The 22323-nt window shown below is 35.0% G+C and overlaps 1 protein-coding gene across 2 annotated transcripts in view; it reads left to right on the top strand.

The window, feature by feature from the left end:
- The window catches only part of KIFAP3 (kinesin associated protein 3), a 116538-nt gene that overhangs the window by 73220 nt on the left and 20995 nt on the right, over positions 1–22323 (top strand). For both annotated transcript variants that reach the window (XM_081113197.1, XM_081113196.1), the window contains exons 18-19: positions 8312–8501; positions 14287–14386. In XM_081113197.1, coding sequence (XP_080969323.1) covers positions 8312–8501; positions 14287–14386 — 290 coding nt within the window. The remainder of the gene's footprint in view (positions 1–8311; positions 8502–14286; positions 14387–22323) is intronic.

Genomic DNA, 22323 nt, shown 5'->3' with positions numbered 1-22323 from the left:
CTCATTTGACTCGAACCAGTGTTTACCACTAAGGAAAAGAGAAATTAATTCTTTAAAAGAATTTTGTGTTCCTCATAACAAATGTGCTTCATCCCTAGATACTACATTTGGTAAACTCCAGTATAGCTGGGGCTGTATATCACAAAGTAGCACAAGTACAATATCTTGATAATTTTTATACTTAGCCTCTGAACTTAATTATATATATTTTAAAATATTTTCCAAAGTTAGCTGTTAATACTGGAATTTAAATCAATGAAAACTTGTTCTTTTTTATTGTGGTTCTATCTAGGTAAAGGGACTATGGGTATTTCTATAATTTGCTACTTTCAATACTGACACAATTTTATAATCATAAAATGCCAAATATTTTTTTTAAAGTCCTGGTATAACTGCTTGAGACTTTAATGCCTTGATACTGCTTGGTCAAGGGTTTTTTTGTTATCTTCGCTATGGTCTGTAACAATAAGCCACACATACCTATCAAATCTCAAGGCCACTCTCATGAAAACTCCACTTGTCATTGTAGTGGATTCATTATAGCAGGAATCTGTAGTCATTGTTGGATCTTTCACAAAACATAATTTCCTATATCCTAGATGATCACACAGCTTGGTATAGAATAACATATTCTGTCTCTTGTTTACTGAAGGAAAAACTGGGGGGAGGGGATTGTTTTGTTTTTGTGTTTGAAAAGCTGAAGAGACAACTATATGTTTTCATTGTGGTATCCTGTAAACAGCAACGCACCTGTTAACCTTGTTAGTCACAGAGAGTTAGATCCATGGCTTTACAGTACAAAAACACTTAAAACCAAAATAAAGTTATTTTTAATAAGGAAAATGACACTACAATCTATATCAGTGCTACTCAAACTTTTTGGCTCTAAAATGTTAAGAGGAGAAAAACCAAGATGGCGGCATAGGTTAACGCCGTAGATTGCTGCCTCGAACAACCACTTCAAAAAACAACTAAAAGACGGAACGGACATCATCCAGAACCACAGGAAGGCTGGCTGAGTGGAAATTCTACAACTAGGAGGAAAGAGAATATCATACCCAGACTCAGAGGAGGCGCAGTGCTGAAGTGAAATACTAAGGTTTGCAGCGGTTGCTGGGACTCTGTGAGGCAGAGCCACTAGGGACGGAACTGAGAGCAGCCATAACTGCTTGCTCTGCCCGCCCTGTAGATCCCCGAGGACCTGCCCTGCCCAAGCCCTGCGCAGAGCCATTTGCCGGATAGCCTCAGGCAAATGCTAGATTAGCACCGCCCTAGAGATCCAGCAAAGAGGCTCTCCCACTGCAGACACAGCGGACTCTCATAGCCAGTTAGCCTGGAGGTCAAATCACCCCCGGTATTGCCAAGAAAAATCAAGGCTTAACTACAACAAGACTGCACACAAAGACCACTAGGGGGTGCACCAAGAAAAGATTAAAAAATGCGGAGACAAAGAAACAGGACGCAAATGTCAGAAATGGAAGATATAGAGCTCAAAACCACACTTTTAAGGTCTCTCAAGAACTGTCTAGAAGCCGCCAATAAATGTAGTGAGATACTCAAGAAATCTAATGAGACCCTCGATGTTGTGATAAAGAACCAACTAGAAATTAAGCATACACTGACTGAAATAAAGAATATTATACAGACACCCAACAGCAGACCAGAGAAGCGCAAGAATCAAGTCAAAGATTCAAAATGCAAAGAAGCAAAAAACACCCAACTGGAAAAGCAAAATGAAAAAAGAATCCGAAAATACGAAGATAGTGTAAGGAGCCTCTGGGACAGCTTCAAGCGTACCAACATCAGAATTCTAGGGGTGCCAGAAGATGAGAGAGAGCAAGATATTGAAAACCTATTTGAAGAAATAATGACAGAAAACTTCCCCCACCTGGTGAAAGAAATACACTTACAGGTCCAGGAAGCACAGAGAACCCCAAACAAAAGGAATCCAAAGAGGACCACACCAAGACACATCATAATTAAAATGCCAAGAGCAAAAGACAAAGAGAGAATCTTAAAAGCAGCAAGAGAAAGAAACTCAGTTACCTACAAGGGAATACCCATACGACTGTCAGCGGATTTCTCAACAGAAACTTTGCAGGCCAGAAGGGAGTGGCAAGAAATATTCAAAGTGATGAATGCCAAGAACCTACAACCAAGATTACTTTATCCAGCAAAGCTATCATTCAGAATTGAAGGTCAGATAAAGAGCTTCACAGATAAGGAAAAGCTAAAGGAGTTCATCACCACCAAACCAGGACTATATGAAATGCTGAAAGGTATCCTTTAAGAAGAGGAAGAAGAAGAAAAAGGTAAAGATACAAATTATGAACAACAAACATGAATCTATCAACAAGTGAATCTAAGAATCAAGTGAATAAATAATCTGGTGATCATAATAGAATCAGGGACATAGAAAGGGAATGGACTGACTATTCTTGGGGGAGGAAGGGGTGTGGGAGATGCGGGAAGAGACTGGACAAAAACCATGCACCTATGGATGAGGACAGTGGGTGGGGAGTGAGGGCGGAGGGTGGGGCGGGAACTGGGAGGAGGGGAGTTATGGGGGGAAAAAAGAGGAACAAATGTAATAATCTGAACAATAAAGATTTAATTAAAAAAAAATGTTAAGAGGTGCCCTGGTTCTATAGGTTTACCTACAGCCTATCTAATAATAGACAAACATGGTAATTAACCATACCTCTGCTACGCTTCCTATTGGCTAATCAGGGCGATATGCAAATTAACTGCCAACCAAGATGGCGGCCAGCAGTCAGGCAGCTGAAGCGAACAGGAGGCTTGCTTGCTCCAGTGATGGAGGAAGCCAAGGTTCCCCGCCTGCCGCAGCCCAGCTCTGAGCTGCACTCTAAGCAACAATGTTGCAATTATAGAAGCTAAACAAACCCCAGAAACCTGCTTTCAGCCAGCCGGCCTCAGAGCTGGAGCCGCAACAAAGTTTCAATTACAGAAGGTAAATAAATCCCAGAATAAAATAAAGAAAAAAAGGAGAGACTGGGAGCTTCAGTTGCAGGCATGGCCCACCTGAAAACAGCCCTCAGCCCCTCATCCAGACTGGCCTGGCACTCCAGTGGTGACCCCCACCCTGAAAGGGGTGTGGGCAGCGTGAAAACAGCCACCAGCCCCTCATCCAAGCTGGCCAGGAACCCCAGTGGGGACCCCCACCATGAAGGGGGTGCGGGCAGCCTGAAAATAGCCATCAGCCCCTCATCCAGGCTGGCCAGGCACCCCAGTGAGGACCCCCACCCTAAATGGGGTGCGGGCAGCCTGGAAACAGCCATCAGCCACTTGGCCAGGCACCCAAGCGGGGCCCCCACCCTGATCCGGGACACCATTCAGGGCAAACCAGCCGGCCCCCACACGTGCACCAGGCCTCTATCCTATATAGTAAAAGGGTAATATGCCTCCCAGCACCGGGATCAGCAGAGCCGCGAGGCCTCCCGGCACTGGGATCAGCGTGACGGGGCAGCGCCCAAACCCCCTGATCACCCTGCGGCTCTGTGTGTGACAGGGGGCAGGGCCACAACCTCCCTATCCGCCCTGCTCTGTTCGTGACAGGGGAAGGCGCCCCAACCTCCTCATCAGCCCTGCTCTGTGCCTGATACGGGGGAGCTCCCCAACCCCCTGATCGACCTGCGGCTCTGTGTGTGACAGGGTGTGGCTCCCCAACCTCCCTGATGGGGCCTGCTCTGTGCATGACAGAGGGCAGCACCCCAAACCCCTGATCAGCCCTGCTCTGTGCGTGACAGGAGGTGGCGCCACAACCTCCCTATCGACCCTGCCTTGAGTGTGACGGGGCGGTGCCCCAACCCCCCAATCGGCCCTACCCTGAGCATGACTGAGGGTGGCATCGCAACCTCCCAATCCGCCCTGCTCTGTGCATGACGGGGCGGCACCCCAACTCCCCAATCGGCCCTGCTCTGAGCCCGACCAGGGGCTGCATCTAGGGATTGGGCCTGCCCTCTGCCACCCGGGAGCAGGCCTAAGCCAGCAGGTCGTTATCTCCCAAGGGGTCCTAGACTGCGAGAGGGCACAGGCCGGGCTGAGGGACCCCCCTTGCCCCCCCCCCCCGAGTGCACAAATTTTTGTGCACCGGGCCTCTAGTATATATATAAAAGCCTAAGCGGCCATTATGACTGGACGACTGAACGATAGCTATGATGCGCACTGACCACTAGGGGGCAAAGGCTCAATGCAGGAACTACCCCCTGGTGGTCTGTGCACTCCTACAGCCAACCTCCTGCAGCCGGCCAACTTCCTGCATTCCCTCCCCTCAGCCAGCCAGCCAACTTCCCACGGTCCATCCCCCCATCCAGCTGGCCCCAGTCGGGACTGGGCGAGACAGCTCAATGGGCCCCAATCGCTGGCCAGGCCAAGGGACCCCACCCATGCACAAAGTTGTGCACCGAGCCTCTAGTTCAGTCATAAACTTATAAAGAAGATGAAACTTTAAAGGAATTCAGACTAGCCTAAGGGTAGTCTTATTACATTTGGTACTAGGTCTGTGCCCAAGACACTAACCAGCCATGCTTGCGTGTCAATTGTTAACCACTGATGCTTACGGATATTTTTGGTTTGTGTGTTTGCATGGAGTGCAGGTAGTCTTTATTTAAAAACTCAGGTATGCATGTGTAGGTTCATTAAGAACATTGCTGTAAGCTTGAAAGGCAATAAGAAGGCTTAATTAGAAGGGCTGTTTGTGAAGAAAATAACATCTTTATTACACATTTACACTTTTATTAAATATATTTTATTATTAAATTACAATAGTACAATTTTATGAAAAGGGTATAAGATAACTCCTAGAACAAGCATGAATTTGTGTGTATGTGTTTGCAGAGCATTAGTTACTAGGCCAAGTACACTTTATGGATATGTGGTTTAAGGATTTACTTTTTGAATTATACCTACCTCTGACATTTCACAGTTATTAGTAAAGAGGCAAGTTTTACTCTTAATAGAATAGCAAACCCTGTATTTTATAGGCTTTGGGCTCTTGATTGGCGTTTTTTTGTTGTTAATACTAACCCGAGGATATTTTTTCCATTGATTTTTTTTTTAAGCGAAAGAGAGAGAAAGGAGAGAAAGATCAATGTGAGAGAGAGACATCGATTGGTTGCCTCCTGAAGGCACCCCAGGGGTCGGGGAATGAACCTACATACCCTTGAAGGGAATCGAACCCTCAACCCTTCGGTGCACAGGCTGATGCTCTAACACTGAGCCACAAGGGCCAGGGCACTTGACTGGGTTTTAACTACTGTTCTTACACTAGGAATCTAAATGCTTGAACTTAAATTATAATAAAACAGTCAAATTATGTGGTTTTTTTAAATCATCTTCCTTGAATACTTCTTCATTCAGATAATCAGATTTTAAGTTCTTCTACCAAAATGAAAAGTTAGCTTTATACCTCTTGCCAAATGAAACAAGCTAGTATCCATAAAAGAAACAATACCACTTAAATTAGTTCCAGTATTTAATGTAGATTTCATAGGATTTTTGGTATTATAAGGCATATATCCTGGGAGTTTTGTGACTTGTGACTAACTTATCTTTTAGAAAAAAGGCCAGTTAGAATTTCTTGCCCAAAATATCATCTTGCTTTCTGTTTATGCATTAAATTCTTTACCTTAATGGATAGTAAGTTCATCCTTTTCTTCTATAAGTGTATATGTGATCATTCTTAAATTATTGGCCACTTCTAATATGACTGTAATATTTCTTTGCAGCTAACTTTGCCACATGTGGAACCAAAAATTATATACTGTGCTTTTGAAGTCATATACTTTAAAGAGATTCAAAGTTATATTTAGCATTTAGCATTTGGGCTAAATTATTTTAAAGCTAATCACGGTGTTCATATTGCATAATTAGCACCACTTAGTATTTTATTTAATTTTGGAAAACCAAAGTGATCTACTAAAATCTGTAGCCAATGAAACTACTTGTAACAACATTTCTGTGCTATTATTTTTTTCAACTCCCCTTTTCCCTAACACCTTCCTATGTGTGGCCAGGTCAAGAAAACATGATTGAGAATACAGTGTGTAATATACTTACCAGACCAGAAGCTACTTGCTTGGTCAACAATTCGACCCCTTCATAAAAATCTTAGAGCTGAAAGTTGACCTTGGAAGTCATTTATTATATGCATTCACTGAAGAATCCATTCTACAGTGACCCTGCCAAGTGTTCATTTATTCTCTATTTAACTGCCTTTTCAACATTTATGCTGCCCAAAGTTACTTCAGTGTTCTGGGCCTCATTTTCTCATTTGTAAAATGGCAATAAGAATAGTACTTAAGTTAGAGAGCCGTTACTTCAATTAATTAACAGTAATGGTGGACATTAAGTGTTTTCAATATAGGTTTACAGGTTTTCTAAATGCTTTATCTGAATTTTCTTATTTTATCAGAACAACTTATGTGTGATCAACAACTGGATGATTGTTTAAATGATTGTATCTAATCACTGTGAGGATTTAGGATGTATTGTTTATATCTAAATTGTCAATTTTAAATATAGGTTAGCATTGAAAATATAACTTCGAATAAAGAATATTCTTCAGTGATTTAAGTATTGAAATTGTAACAGTTGAATTGGTGAGGGCATGAGCGGGGGTGGGGTGGGGGAAGGCAATGGGGCAATAAGGACACATATGTAATGCCTTAATAAAGAAAAATAAATAAATGTTTATTATTTTTAAAGTAAAATGTAATAATTAATGTTTATCATAGCTCTACTTCTATATAATTTAATTTTAAATAATTATATTTGGAAATAAATTGATAGCTATTAAGGATATTAATAGAAAACCATTAGAAAGAAGAAAAGTTTAATAATTCAATGGCCAAGTTGCCATTAGCAGTACCATAGCCCAGAATATCTCCTACCTCCACCAACCTCAGTTGTAAAAGAATATTTATATAGTTTCAAAGGTGACAGTCTGAAAGCTGATACCACTAAAAGATTTAGTGATACTGTGAAACTTTTAAAAATTAACAGGTAAATTATTAATAAGAAAATAATAATTACCTTTATTATAAAATTTCAGATTATTCTTACACCCCAGAAATTCATTTTATGATGACAGGTTTTTTTAAAATATATTTTATTGACTTTTTACAGAGAGGAAGGGAGAGGGATAGAGAGTTAGAAACATCGATGAGAGAGAAACATCGATCAGCTGCCTCCTGTACACCTCCTACTGGGGATGTGCCTGCCACCAAGGTACATGCCCTTGACCGGAATCGAACCTGGGACCCTTCAGTCCGCAGGCCGACGCTCTGTCCACTGAGCCAAACCAGTTAGGGCATGATGACAATTTTTGAGTTGAGCCTCAACTTTAGGTGAAAATTGCTCAATAATTTGACTAAAATGTATCTTTGGTCTACCTCTGTTATCTTAATTGTGTTGACTATTGGAGGACGGTACTGTTAGCTGGCACTTTTCCAACTCCTTTTTAGATGACTATAAACAAAAGTGTCAAAGAGGTAACAGGGATTTAAAACTAAGAACTCTAGTATTAGGATAAGAAATTCCTGAATCCTTTTTTTTTCCACCTATGCCATCAATGGTACTGTCCATTAATTGTTAAGTGAATACATTAGTCAGAAGTAGTCATAATCTGTGGAAAGAGCTGAAAACTAGATAACTTCAGCTGAAGTTTAGAATAACTTGCCTTTTGTCCTTCAAAATATGCACCAAAGATGTTCTCTGTGAACAGGTATTACAGGTACAGCGGTGAATAAGGCAGTCTCCTTAGGAATTCATGGCTGAAGCAGGAGATAGACATAATTATGACTAAATAGGATAACATTATTATTTTGTTTTCCGTAGTAACCATTTCAGTAGTAGGAGAAATACTTTACTAGTGCTTTTTCTTCCTACTGAAAACTGTTAACTAAACAAAAAGACATAGCTAAAGATGTAATCTTAATGCTTCCCTACCTGTCATTAGTGCCATAAATAATGGCCACAAAACTCTTTGGAAGCTGAAGTCTGATTCCCTACCTAAGGTCTAGTGATAAAGAATTTGTGAAATTTAAGATTTTTCCAATTTTTGACATTGCCATTAGCAACTGGTAATCCAAACAAATATCTTTAATATATGTATTTACTTATTTTATTTTTATTGATTATATAAAATAATTCTGAACAGGTATTTTAAATGTTTCCTCTGACCCCCCCCCCCACCCCCCAATTCTCACAAGATAAAAGTATTGTTATCTGAGTGTCAAAGGAGTTCCTTCCTAGGCTTACATAATAATAATTGACTATTTGTTTTCGATAGGAATATGATGAAGAATGGGCTAAGAAAATTCAGAGTGAAAAGTTCCGCTGGCATAACTCTCAGTGGCTGGAAATGGTAGAGAGTCGTCAGATGGATGAGAGTGAGCAATATTTGTATGGTGATGATCGAATTGAGCCTTACATCCATGAAGGAGATATTCTTGAAAGACCTGACCTTTTCTACAGCTCAGGTAAGATGGTAACCAGTTGTCTGCATTCTAGTTTGATCTGCCAACCTTGCTCATTCCCAAGCTTCGTAAGCACTTCTTTTAGAGTATAAACATCTTCTGCTAATCATTTCAGACATAACATCAATACTCACCAGGCAAACCTAATAACTCACTGTTATTTTTCCAAAATAATAACTTTTTTATTATGTGATCTCAATAAAAAAGGCCATGGCCAGGAAAATTAATTGCTCTTAATTGATTACATCCTAGAATATATAACTTAAAATGACATCTTCAGGACTTCTGACTTCTGTTTGAAAGTGTAATATGTATTTTTCTTTATTTAAATGTATAACTTATTAATTTATGTTTTGTTTTCCCTGTATTTCATTTTAACACTCTACTTTTGCCATAGTTTTGCTTTATTTTCAAAGTAGTAAACTATTTGATGACTCTTATTTGTTTGGGATGATGTAGATACTTTATAGTGATAAATTCTTCCTTCTAAACTTGGCTAGTGTTTTCAAGGTAAATCTTACATATGTTATAACCTTGTTGATTCTGCCATACTGCCTTTTTCCAGGGATGAGTTTGGCACAAAGATTGGTAAGTTTTTCCATATTTTGGCTTTTAATGTGTTTCACAGTTGCCAGTATTAATATTACTTCATTGAATTCATTTAGTTGAGGAGTGGAAGGAAAGGATTTCTAATTAACCCCTAGAGTGCCGGGGAGCACGATCACGCTCCTCCTGTCTTTCACCAAAAGTGCTGGGAGCGCTATCAAAGCTTCGAAATGGCATCCAGTTCTAAGTCTGCTTTTATTAGTGATGATGATATTGCTAAATATGTCAATGTAGTAAAGGTTTCCTTAAGTTTTTGAATATGTAACTTCATTTACTTGGATTCATAATTTTTTTCTAAACTGCTGTAAAATCAGCAAAAATGCCTTAGCAATGTTAGCATAGCTCCTAGGATATTGGTTGGCACTCAAAGAGTTAAGATCTGTAGTGGGTTAGAAATAAAAAACATGAAAGTAATTATATCTAAATTAATGGCTCACCTTTTTCCTACTATGTATTAATTCATGTGTATTCATAATTGGGTATTGTGCAAATTGCCCATAAACACTGCATTATTTTTATATTTCATATAGTTATTTGAATCCTAGAAAATTGATACTTTACTTTGAAAATCAAATAGATTTCTTCCTAACTGAACTTTACAGTAGTTATGAAATACTGCTTTGTGTTTCAAACCAGATGGTGTAGATCATTAATTTCAACCAACCGAAATTTCTTAGTTCAGTAATGGCAAGCAGCTGTTCCTTACATATTCAGATATTCATGAAGTAAAATGATGTAAAATATATATGATATGAATTTTTTTGTTAATAGAAATCAGAATTTCTTGGAATCAGATTTCTTGCTTTGAAGATTGATAGCTACTTTTCAGTGTGAATCATAGTTTTCAAACCAAATGAAACTTTTAACCACAGTATTCAACTTTGTTGTTTTAATACAATTAGAATTTTAGAACAGATTTCTAAAAAGTTAAAGCACAGCGATCAACCAAAGGACTTGTATGCATGCATATAAGCATAACCAATGGACACAGACACCAGCAGGGTGAGGGCATGAATGAGAGTGGGGTTGGGGGGCAATGGGGGGGTTAGGACACATATGTAATACCTTAATCAATAAAGAAAAAAAATTTTAATGAAGAAAAAAGAAAGTATATGTGGACATTTAGTACATAATAGAAGTAGCATTTTATATCAATGGGAATAAGATAAATTATTAAATAAATGATCTTGAAAGAAAAAAAAAGAAGAAAAAATATTCAGTTTACTGAGAGGACTTCGCTGTAATTAAATAAAAGTCTTATCTATACCCTTAAAAAAAAAGTTAAAGCACATTTCCAAAAATTAATTTATTTAAATTAACCTCTTAAATGAAAATCATAAACATTTTTATGTAAGATCATTTATAATTAAAATATACAACTTAGGCTTTTGTGGAAAATCTAAATTAAATTAAATAAATTTATAGCAAAATTTAGAAACAGCCACCACTGATGGAAAAGTAAATTTAAACATTTGAGGGGTGGAATATTATCATTAGATATACTCATGGTGGTTTTTTAATACCTGTGGCCTGTTGATAGGGTGGGGATTACATTGCTGTGATTTTAAAGATATAGTTCTTATATCAAGCCATCTATTTTATTAGTGTATTAATATTTTACCTAGTTCATTTTCCATGAATAGTTCATCTACTAAATGAATCTCTGCAGTATCTCTTGATATGTGTCATGGAAACCTAGATAATGCCAGCCTCTTTTCTCTTATTGTGTGCCATTGTATCTTCAGAAACTTCAGAGAAATTTGTAATTCTACAGATTTGAAAGCCATCTTATTTAAGTCCCTGGTCTCCATGAAACATTAGTCTTCTTCCAATAAAAGTAGGGTCAGTAGCTTTTTAGCCACAGAGGTTAAGCTTAGTGGCCCATAACTCCCTGGGTTTTCTCTTTTACTTTAAATGAAATATCATTTGCTACTTTGTAGTCATTAGTATTGCCTTCTGTATATTCAAGCTGTTAAATATGTCAAAATGTATATGTTTCTCTCTTGCTTTTATTTTTCTAAAGGATTTTAATATTGTCATATAAATAGGAATCTAGCATTTCCTTTAGTTACAATATTTTTTTCTTGGAGTCTAAAATTATTATGATTGTAATCACTGACTAACTCCTTTTCTGTCATGAAAATTATGCTGTTTGCTTTAGAACATTTACCAACAGAGGAAGCATATTGTCACTTAGAGTAAAGCTGTACTACTACCACTACCCACTTCTAAATGACTTTTTACTTTTTTGTTTTTCTTCATCAATTTTGGTGAATCTTATTTCTAGCATTTGACATGTAAATACATTTCTGGAATATGAAGCTTAAAATGGTTTGCTTCTGTCTAAGAATCATTGTAAAACTACAGTTTTCATTTCCATATGTGTTTCTATGGTGTGTCTTATCAGAGACAGCCAAGTAAGTTATGATTTATCTATTTGAGTCATTTCTTTTTCTCATTTTCTCCATTATTGATATCTATTTTATCCCACACAATCACAATTTCACTTTTAGCTGGTTCACCAAAGAGCCCAATATTATGTTTTCATTTGACTTTAAAAAATGAAGTTTATTTAAGTAACAATATATAAGAAGATAATGTTTTTGTATTTGTTCCTTTTGTTCACAATGTGCATACACCAGTTTTTTAACTGACTTCCAGAAATCAGAAGGCTGATAAATTACCTGTGCTGACAATCAGTTTGCTTTGATTTCACCCTTATTCCAGTACATACCCCTTTTACTTATAAGCATATTTGCCATCATTATTCGGAACACCTCAGAAAGGTGTGTTGGCTGTAACCATGGCATAAAGGCCTCATATAATTTAATAACCTAAATGTAAATAATGCTCCGCAGCTTACAACATGCTCTGGTGTATGTCACCTGCCTTCTGTTTGTTCTCTGGTTATTTAAAAGGGACATGGAATTCTTCAGTTCCTTGAATAAGAAACAAGGTTAGAGTAAAATACTACTAGATTTATCTGGAGTTTGTAATCAAGAATAAATGATTCTTCTGTAGTATTTCTAGAGAACAATTATTTTTGGGTTCAGAATGCTGAGAAACAGATAGTTCAAAGAAGTTGGGGTGCTTGAATGGAAGATCTAAGGTATAATTTAACTTTTATTGTTATAAATAAATTCTAGGGAAGAGAGATTGCTCACATATCAGAGTTGCGTAACTTTTGTCAAGCCATGAAGGGCACTGTAGCAGCTGTGGTTCACAGAATGAGCTGCAGTATCCTAGAAGTACTAAAAAATAAGTTCAGAAATATAAATTTGCTCTTTTTTACTCACATGATATCAGGCTTATTTTCTTGTTAAACTAGTTGTGTTCTGTGTTTATAAAATTTCTGGTTGAATCTTTAAACTGAAAATATTTAGTTTGATATCTGATGAGCTCCCAGTTAATAGTTCCACTCTGTGTTCCATTTATCCTTTTGCTCCTCATTTTTCCCTTTGAAGACAGTGGGAGCTCTGATCACAATGACGCTATTGAGAATTTGACATTTAGTTTCTTCCTAATCTGGCTCACGTCACTAAGTCATGTTTCATGTAATAATTTTTAAAATATTATTCCGTTATCTTTTTATTTAGTGTATTTATATCTGAAGTATTTCTGAGTGTAGAATCTTTTCTTCTACTGGCATGCTGAATATCTTTGTATTCATTTTCAAGCTGTGGTATACATTTTATTTTGGCATTTTACTTAGCTTTGTTCCTCTAAAATTGTCAGATTTCTTGAACTCTGATCCTCAATTATTTGGTTTTCATTTAGCAGAAGAGCTTGTTGATTTTTGTGGCCTTAACCTTATTTTTAGCCCCACTTTCACAAAGTGTTAGATCCATATAAAGTTAATTTTTTTAGCTGTTCAACTCTATGGAATCTTGGCATGCCCCACACCTCTGCTTCCCTTCCTTCCTCCCCAAGTAGAATTTTCTAAGCCCTGCAGACTCACAATCCTGCTGCAGCTTTTTATCTCCAGTGCTCATTTGGTACATATACCCAATCCCATTGTATATTATTTATTAATGAAATGTATTATTTAATTGCATCTTAAGTGTTTGTCCTTTATTTCACTTAACATAAGAATCTTGAAAACAAATTATCTATTGTAATTTTTGTATTGACCACAGGACCCAGGAAAGTATTGTTACGCATATGATAAGTGTAAAATGGTCATCTGGTGTCTGAGTAATTGACTTACCAAATTTACAAATTTGAATTTGTAAATAGTGCAGTGAGTGTGACCTAGCCAATATCTATCTAGAGGTCACTTAATCCAGAATACTTTCAAAATAGGAAACTTCTCAGAACTTTTCAAATAGTTATTACAAAAGCCATAGGTTATCTGGATTCTTAGTTTAGAGAAAATAAGAAGATAGACTCAAAAATTAGTAAGAAGTAATAATGCAGACCTGGATTTAGGAAAAGAAGCACTTTATAATCAACAGAAAAGAACTCAAAAAGCATAGTAGTGTAGAGCCATTTAGTGTAAGTAGTCAAATATATCTAACCACCTAGGGTTTGCTACATGATAATTGATGCTTATAATAAAGATTGAGTCATCAAGAACCATTTAAATATATTCTGTACACTTCATGAAAACTCAGGGAGTGTAAAATATATTCACAAAGATTTCTAACCCAAGTTTGTGTGTTGTTTTAAGGTTTGTCAAGCATTGCTTATTTAGAAATTCACTTACTTGAAGTATCTAATTTCCTAATCATGTTACCAGTACACAAATGAAGCTGTGTGGGTATAAAATGCAGGACATACTAACTAAAGTTTTGCACTTTACTGACAGTGTGCTATTTAATGTCTCCTTATCTTCAGTCATTTTATTTCCTTGCTGTCTGTCCACCCTTACCTCGTCTCACCCATGTCCTCTTCTGTCTTTGTGAGCCACCTGAAGGCAGAGATTGTCTTACTCACCTAGTATAGTACTGCCATATAGTAGATGCTCAATAAATGTTCAAGCTTTGTGCTGGATTGTTTTAAAAGAAAACATGTATATATGTATGGTCTTCTGTTCATATTCCCAAGAGAAGAGCATGTCATGCTAACATTTTATTTCCAGATTAAATATACAGGTTATTTGCTATTGTGTTGCTTGATAGAATAGTTTCCTTTTTATTCCCTACAAATATGTTTTACTAGTTACCATCTTCCTTTTTTGTAGATGGGCTAATTGCCTCTGAAGGAGCCATAAGTCCAGATTTCTTCAATGATTATCACCTTCAAAATGGAGATGTGGTTGGGCAGCATTCATTTCCTGGCAGGTAAACAATCTTTCCAAGAAAATTTGTTTTCCCTGTTTTTAAAAGCTAGAATTCTCTTCATTTCCCATTTTTCTATCTTTGTTCATTAAAGAGAAATAAATACTCAGTATTTTCATGATTATACTTGCTTAATTTTAAATTAATTTCTGAAGTTATATTTTCTATGTAAAAAAAAGAAATGACATCACAGATCTGGAAAACATATATGCTTCATCACTGATTTTCAAAATCCAGGCTTTCTTTTGAAAGAGACAGTACTTTTGTCAAATTAATGAACCCAGATTGTTTTCCAAAGCTAATAAAATATAAAATAAAATAAGGATTCAATGCATGTATTTTACCAATTATTCAGACATTACTGTTTTGAAAAGTTGATGCTTTGATTAAAAACTTTTCCTCCTTGGATGGCATGCAAATAAAACATTTAAGGGGGGAAAATCTGACATGTCAGCATTGTTCTACAATTGATTTATAAAATTTTACCAGAATGTGTAAACAATCTTTTCTCCGTCATATCATTCCCTGTGACGTAATATTTGATTTTAGACTGACTATTGAAATTTCACATCAATTTTGTCTCATGAATAGGTGTAGTCTTATTTGCTGTTAAGACTATTTTTCCTTTAAATTATTTTTTTTGTACATTTGTACTTTTCATTAACATGAACTGTTTTCTGTTTGGAAGATATATTTAGGCATTATTTAATTGAAAGGATACAATTATGACTAATATTTTATAACTCTTATTGATCACTTGAAATAAGCCATTTGATTCAACAGTAATTATTTACAACCATTGTTGATCATCTATTGCGTATAATCTGTTTACAAATATTCATTATGTTTATTTTAATCTGCCCAGCAATATTTTAAGACAAATATTGTTATAGCCATTTTACAGATGAAGAAATCAAGGCTCTAAGAATTTAAGTAACCAACTCATACTAGTAGGATATTACAGAAAAAATTTGAACTCAGATCTGTATGTCTCCAAAGTTTATGTTCTTTCAAACATGATGCTTAATTTGGAAGGAAACAGCATACTATAATGACTTCTAAGCATTTGGGGTTTTTTACCACAACCCCATTAAGAAATACCTTTCATATTGCAACCCAGTGCACACATACACATTTGTGTGTATATATATATGTATATACCTGTATATATGTAGAACAAAAACTTTTTAAAACAGTAATTACTTTTACTATCTGTAATGCACAATGATAAATTCTGTTTTATTCTATTACTTCATGTTTGAAATGCACATTGCAACCCACTATATTGTTTCACAACTCATTGATGATCATGACTCAAAGTTTAAAAGCATGGTGGAAAATGTAGTATTACATGAAATATGATCCCTTATATGTAGTTCAGTATTCTGTAGTGGACTTTAAATAAATAATAGCACTTTCAAAATAGTTTTATTGTTATACTGGATGTCACGGTAAGAAACTCCTTGCCTTAGGAAATAACAGTTAAACATGGTTACATACCAGAAAGCATATGGCTTTTGATTACTTCTGATGTTTCTGTCTATATTAGCCATAATCATTTAAATAGAGGCTCTGTTTAATCATAACTACTATACTCCATCATGGGACAATTCCTTATACAAATGTTTTCTGAAACATAATTGGAAAAGAAAGAAATGATTTGGGTTTATAATCCTAATATTTATATGGAAGATTTTTGCTGATGGCATTTACAAGATTAATTCTGCCATTTATGTTTCATTGTGAAGAAAACATTATTTTTGTATCTCCTTCAGATACTGACAATCTCCAGTGTAAAGAAAACAGACGGATACTAATTATGCATTACTTACTCCAGAAAGACTTGCTTTCATTTTTTTAAGAACCCGAACATTTTCATTAAAATTGGATGTACAAAACAATGAACTTATGAGCTCAGTTCAGCAAAATTTCTCATCTGGTTTTCAAAATGGTCATTTTATAAAACAATAAGTATGTTTTGAGCAACAGCTGTACTCAGTGACTAAATTATGCACTGTGTCCAAAGATTTCAGGGTTTTATTTCTTAATCCTGTTAATAACTCTTTAAAAATGACTGGGAAAATTCTCTTACCTTTGTACCTTCAGTTTCTTTACAAAGGTAAAAATATGATCATCTATTGTGTATAATCTATTTTACAAATATTCATTATATTTATTTTAATCTGCCCAGCAATATTTTAAGACAAGTATTGTTATAGCCATTTTACAGATGAAGAAATCAAGGCTCTAATTTGGGTAGTGTTTTATATATCTAAAAGGCACATCAGAATAATGTTGGCTTAAATTACTAGTTAATAAAACGTACTATAGACTATTTTCAAATCAAAAGAGTGATATTCATTATAATCATTTTGATTTGGGAATTATTTACCCTTTAAAAAGATCTTCCCCTGAGAAAGTTGTCTTTCATCTCCTGTCTTTTGTAATTTTTCAGACCTTAAATCATGTAACTGTATCGGTTTCTTTTTTTATTTCCAGGAGAAATAATTTACAATGAATTTTCTTAGGTTTTTTTTTTTTCGGGGGGGGTGGGGGTGTTGGTTGGGTAATAGGTCAAATAAGAAGGAACTTTCAATTAGATCAGCAGAGATACAGAGAAAGTCTACAGTGTAGCCCAAATTCGGTTGTTTTTTCCTGCATTTCCTACTCTGGAATCATTTACTCTTGCTTTTGTTCAGTCATTTTTGATTGGTTAGGATTCTCTTTTAATAGGATTTCTATGCTCTTCTTTGCTAGTAACAAGCCATAGATCTTATCTGGCTTATTTTTTAATTCTGCAAAGATTTAAGCATTTTAAATTGCTACATAATTATTCACATATTTTGGCATGAAAATTTGCCACAAAATGTCCCAGATGTGGAATTTTAAACTAATGGCTACCTTTCAGCTTCTGATATCCAGTAGGTAAATTTAAAGCCTATTAGATCAAATAACATTGACTGAAAATACTATTTTGAAAATTTTTATTTTAAGCAAAATAGTATTTTTTTAGAACTATAAACAGAAGATGTTAAACTCTTATTCTTCATCTTTGCTGTGGAAATAAGATTAAGCAGACCTAATGGACAACTTGAAGAATTTGGGTTAGTTATGAAAAAAAAACTCTTGATTGAATTTTAAATACTGAAAAAGCTGATTTTTAAATACTTTTTAAAAAAGAAAATATGTTCTGAGTTGGTTTTTGAACAGGGAAATTGTTCAGATGACTTAAAAATTCTTTCCCTGTTCCTTTCCATATATCTTTGATAAGTAAGCACTGTCAAGTTTTCTGAAAAAATAATAAATTAATGTATAGCCTAGCCAGTTTGGATCAGTGGATAGAGCATAGGCCTGGGAACTGAGGCGTCCCAGGTTAGATTCCAGTCAAGGGCACATGCCTGGGTTGTAGGCTTGATCCCCAATGGAAAGCATGCAGGTGGCAGCCAATCAATGATTCTCATCATTGATGTTTCTCTCTCTCCCTCTCCCTTCCTCTCTGAAATCACTAAAAATATATTTTAAAAATTAATGTATAAAATGTAAATTTTTTTAATCATTGTCATTGTTTTTAACATGAAACAATATGGCAGTGCCAGGTGGCATGCTCTTTAGCCAATACTCATGGCTTTTTGGTCTTTGGGGTTTTAACATATCCATTTCACTGGGTTCCAGTCAATTGATGATCCCAAGTTCCTTTGAGGGAAAGAATACATTTCTAATTTTTATTAGAGTTTTTTTTAATTGTTCAAAGAAAAACCCTTCACTTTCTTCCTAAAATGGCAAAACTTAGTAATAGGGCATATCTATTAAAATGCAGAAATCAAGCCAGATTTAGAGAACAGTTCAAATTAGTCTTTTTCTTAACATCCAAGTCAGGGGCCCTGCTTAATCTGAATGCCTGCATTTTTGTAATATAACAAGGCCGTGTAAATGGAAATATTGAAAACTGTAAACTCATCTATTCTATTCTACAAGGGAGATTGGATATCTGATAAAATAGATGTGGCAGTTGGACAGCGAATCCTGGGTTTTAGACATGCCTCACTATCAGCCTGAACCTCTGGGCGCCAGAATTCCCTGGCATTTAGAGGTGATGCAAAATGCATTAGGGCTTCAAGGCATTAGCTACACAGTTGCCAATCCCAGAGGGTCAGATGTAAATCTCCCCTCCCCAAATCTGAACTGGTGTTAAAAGTGGAACTTGCTATTGAAGCTAATTAAAAATAATAGGAGTAAGACGAGCTTTCTCCCCCTTTTTACCATGTATCCGTACCATATTTTTGGACCGTTTTTTATTATAACTCTTACTTTTCAAGACTAACAAGAACCTCATGTTGAGTATTTTTAAACTGCTTCCAGCTTTTACAAATCAGTTTTTGTTGCAGTAAAAATGGTCCATTTTTCTTTTATAGGAATCCAATTTTCATAAACTGGGGAAAAATTACAGAGGCTGCTTAGGTTTCCTTGGGGCTTTGAACAGTGTTCTTCAGAGGGAGGGCCTGGAGTTCTTTGTGGTTGCCACAGTGATGTCATTTACTGACCATCTCACTGGAGCCGGGGATGAACTAGATGTGTCGTTATCTGAGCCATCTGATTCTTACACTTTCATTTTCTGTGTCTGTTAGACAGCCCGCCTCTTTTTCCTTCTTTCTTAGAATATGTTGGCATGAACTTTCTGTGCATTATATGAATTATATATTACCAATATGCACCTTTTATTCTGTTCACTCTATTTTTTTTCAAACATTAACTCACAGTTGAAATGTTAGTTGTACTTCTAAAAATCATACTGAATATACCTAACAAATTGCATACTTCCTTAATATATAAGAAGTAATCTTTTATTCAAATTTTTAAATGTATATTTTTACCTATAACAAGGACTCTACAGGTAAAAATTAGACATTTCTTTAGTTATTAGGCCACCTTGATTTTACTCAGCTATTTACTCAGTTTTTTCACTTGAGAAAAGCACCTCAAATTTACATATTCCCTGTCTAAAGTGCATTGTGCAATGTTTACAGAACTACATATTATTTCTAGAACTCTTGGATTAGATTTTTCAAAGCAGTTACTCAAAGAAGAAATGAAATTATTGTCTGTTATAACTTTTAATTTGGCCAGTGCAAAACTTGTTTTATATTGAGAAGGAAGTAAATATGCCTATAAAATCCATTCTCCGAGAAGTCCTTTTTCAATATTTAATTGATAACCCAAACTCTCCCATTTGTTCTGATAGCTGAAGTTTTAGTAACCATTATTACTGTGGCAGTAGTATAGACAGTATATGAAAAGATCCAAAAATAGTGAAAAGAACCTTCAGGAAATACTTCCTTTGATAAACATTGAGACCAACTATTTTTGTTCAGCAGTATTATAAGAACTAAATGTATTGGCAAATACTTATGAAATCTTTTAAAAATAAACATTAACTAAAACACTGCTTTATTTAATGTTATTAAATTTTTATCAAAAATGAACATACCCTTTTTGTTATTTATTAATGTCTTCTATTTTTCTCAGTAGAGAACATTCTTCATGAAATCTGTAAAAAAAACTCTTGACTTTACTAATTTTTCCAGACACAGTGGTTACAAAATAAAGCACCCAATTTCCATTTTTGCCTAGCAATTGACAAGGATTTTAATACTAATACCCACATATTGACTGGAGCAAAGAGGTATTCTGATCACTTCCTGTAAGAATTTAAATGGATGAAACCATTGTGGGATATATTTGGTAACAGAGAACAGGAGCCTTAAATTGTTCACTTCCTTTCAGTCTGTAACTTTATTTCTAACACTTTATCCTTATGAAGTAATCAAAGATAAATCCTGCATAAATAAATAAATGATTGTTTATGTCAAAGAAAATAGATCCACTGAGTGTAGTGAGGTACACTTGCCTAATTGTGGAATAAACATTATTTTCAGCACCTACTTTTATGCCACATGATATTGTCCACATATTAGATTATATTATATCAGTGTTCTGGTTTAAGTCAATATGAAAGTCAAAATAGGTAAAAATAGATACATTTAGTAATATATATTTACTTAACAGAAAATTCTTAACTTTGTTAAGAGTTGACCACAGACATTTTATAGTTTGTTTCTTCCTTGTTGAAAATTCTTTTTTGATAAAAAACATTATTCATGTGATGTTTTGATAACATAAGATTGAGTACATCACTGCCATATCTGTAATTTCAGTAGTGAAAGTCTACAATATGTTTGGAACATGTAGTCATTCCATTTATATTCATTTACATGTATGAAAACATTAGGACAACAGATTATTTGATTTAATCTTAATGTGTAAATATATTTTTATTTTAAGACAAAACTATTATCAAACAATATACAGAGTTAAAAAACAAAAACTTACTGAATGCTTATGCAAGATACTTAGACATTTTATTTCCTCTTTGTTCATGATTTGCATAGGTCTCTAATACTTGTTCTCAGCTATACTTAGTTTGGGAGATTTGCAAGTGTTGCTTCTCTGTTTTAATGAAATTTTGTTAAACCATGATTAAAACACATAGAGTACAACCTCTTTATAGGAACGGTAGGATTAAGTAACAAGACAGTATTCTGTTTACTTTTAAAAGTTGCTCTGTTTCAGAGTATATTATTTCATCTGAAAATATCCAAATCTCTGAAATTTTTTTTTTTACTTTGTAATCTCTTTTTATTTTTATTTTTATTTTTATTTTATTTATTTATTTATTTATTTTATTGCTTAAAGTATTACAAAGGGTATTACATATGTGTCCATTTTATCCCCCCGCCCTAGACAGTCCCCCTGCCTCCCCTATCCCCCAGTGTCTTATAGGGGGGTAAGAGATCAACTAAAGGACTTGTATGCATGCATATAAGCATAACCAATGGACATAAGACACTGAAATTTTTATTACAATTGTATTTGGTTATCCAAATAACATTGTTTTTAATGTAAGTAAAATATATATTTCAAATTCAGTAATAAGTGCTATACCTAAGTATAATCAATAGAAATAATTTTAAGTTCTTTCCACCTTCATCAGTATTAACCAACCAGAAATGAGTGGTAAAATTTCTTGAAATGAATAAAACCATTCATAAAAAATAATACTAAATGACAGGGAAAATTATATCTAAGGTAATGAAGTGGTCATTTTACTCTCAAACTTGGGGGATAGTGAAAACAGGAAAACAAGAATAGCAATAGACCTATAACACAGTTCTGATGAGAAAATCAAACCAATGCAAATAAATGATTTTCACACTATAAGACTCTTGTTCTAACATAATCCTTATATCAAATTGCATTTTTCTTTCTAAATACTCCCATAGCAATTCTGCCAGTTCCTTTTTTTATTATTTCAGAAGATGGACTGTCTTAGGAGCTTTCTAAAAGTTTCAAAGAATAAAATGTTTAATGCTTTTTTTGGTCTATTTCTAAGTATAAAAGACTAATACTAGTAACTTTCATTTAGCTAGCATTTATATCGCATTTGATCCTCAACAAGTGTGTGAGTTAGATAAGGCAAAGAATAGTATTGTCCCTGTTTTAACAAATGTAGAAATTAAGTCTAAGGGATTTTTAAGGGACAAGCCCCAAACCAGATAGCTAATAAATAGTGAAGCCTTTAAGCTTGGCAAGAGCCAGCACTCTTAGTATTACACCATTACTGCCTCCAAATGGCAAGCCATTATCTTTGTCTCACAGTGAACTGTGCTTAGAAACTTTCAAAGTAAATGTTATTACAATTCAGAGTAAGATATGTAGGTCTCATTGTACAACACAACATGTTTATCTATTTTGCTTTAATACATTTGACACGATTTACTGCAAATTGGTGCTTCAAATTATAAGAAAGTTGCTACAAATTATTAATACCTTAATTAGTTCGCTACTATTAATTTGTCCTAAGTAGTTAAGTCATAAAGTCCTCT

The sequence above is a fragment of the Myotis nattereri genome (genome assembly GCF_964212035.1).
Source record: "Myotis nattereri genome assembly, chromosome: 18".
Lineage (NCBI taxonomy): Eukaryota > Metazoa > Chordata > Mammalia > Chiroptera > Vespertilionidae > Myotis > Myotis nattereri.
Note: the sequence above shows the minus strand (reverse complement) of the source record. Positions and strands in the feature narration are given on the sequence as shown.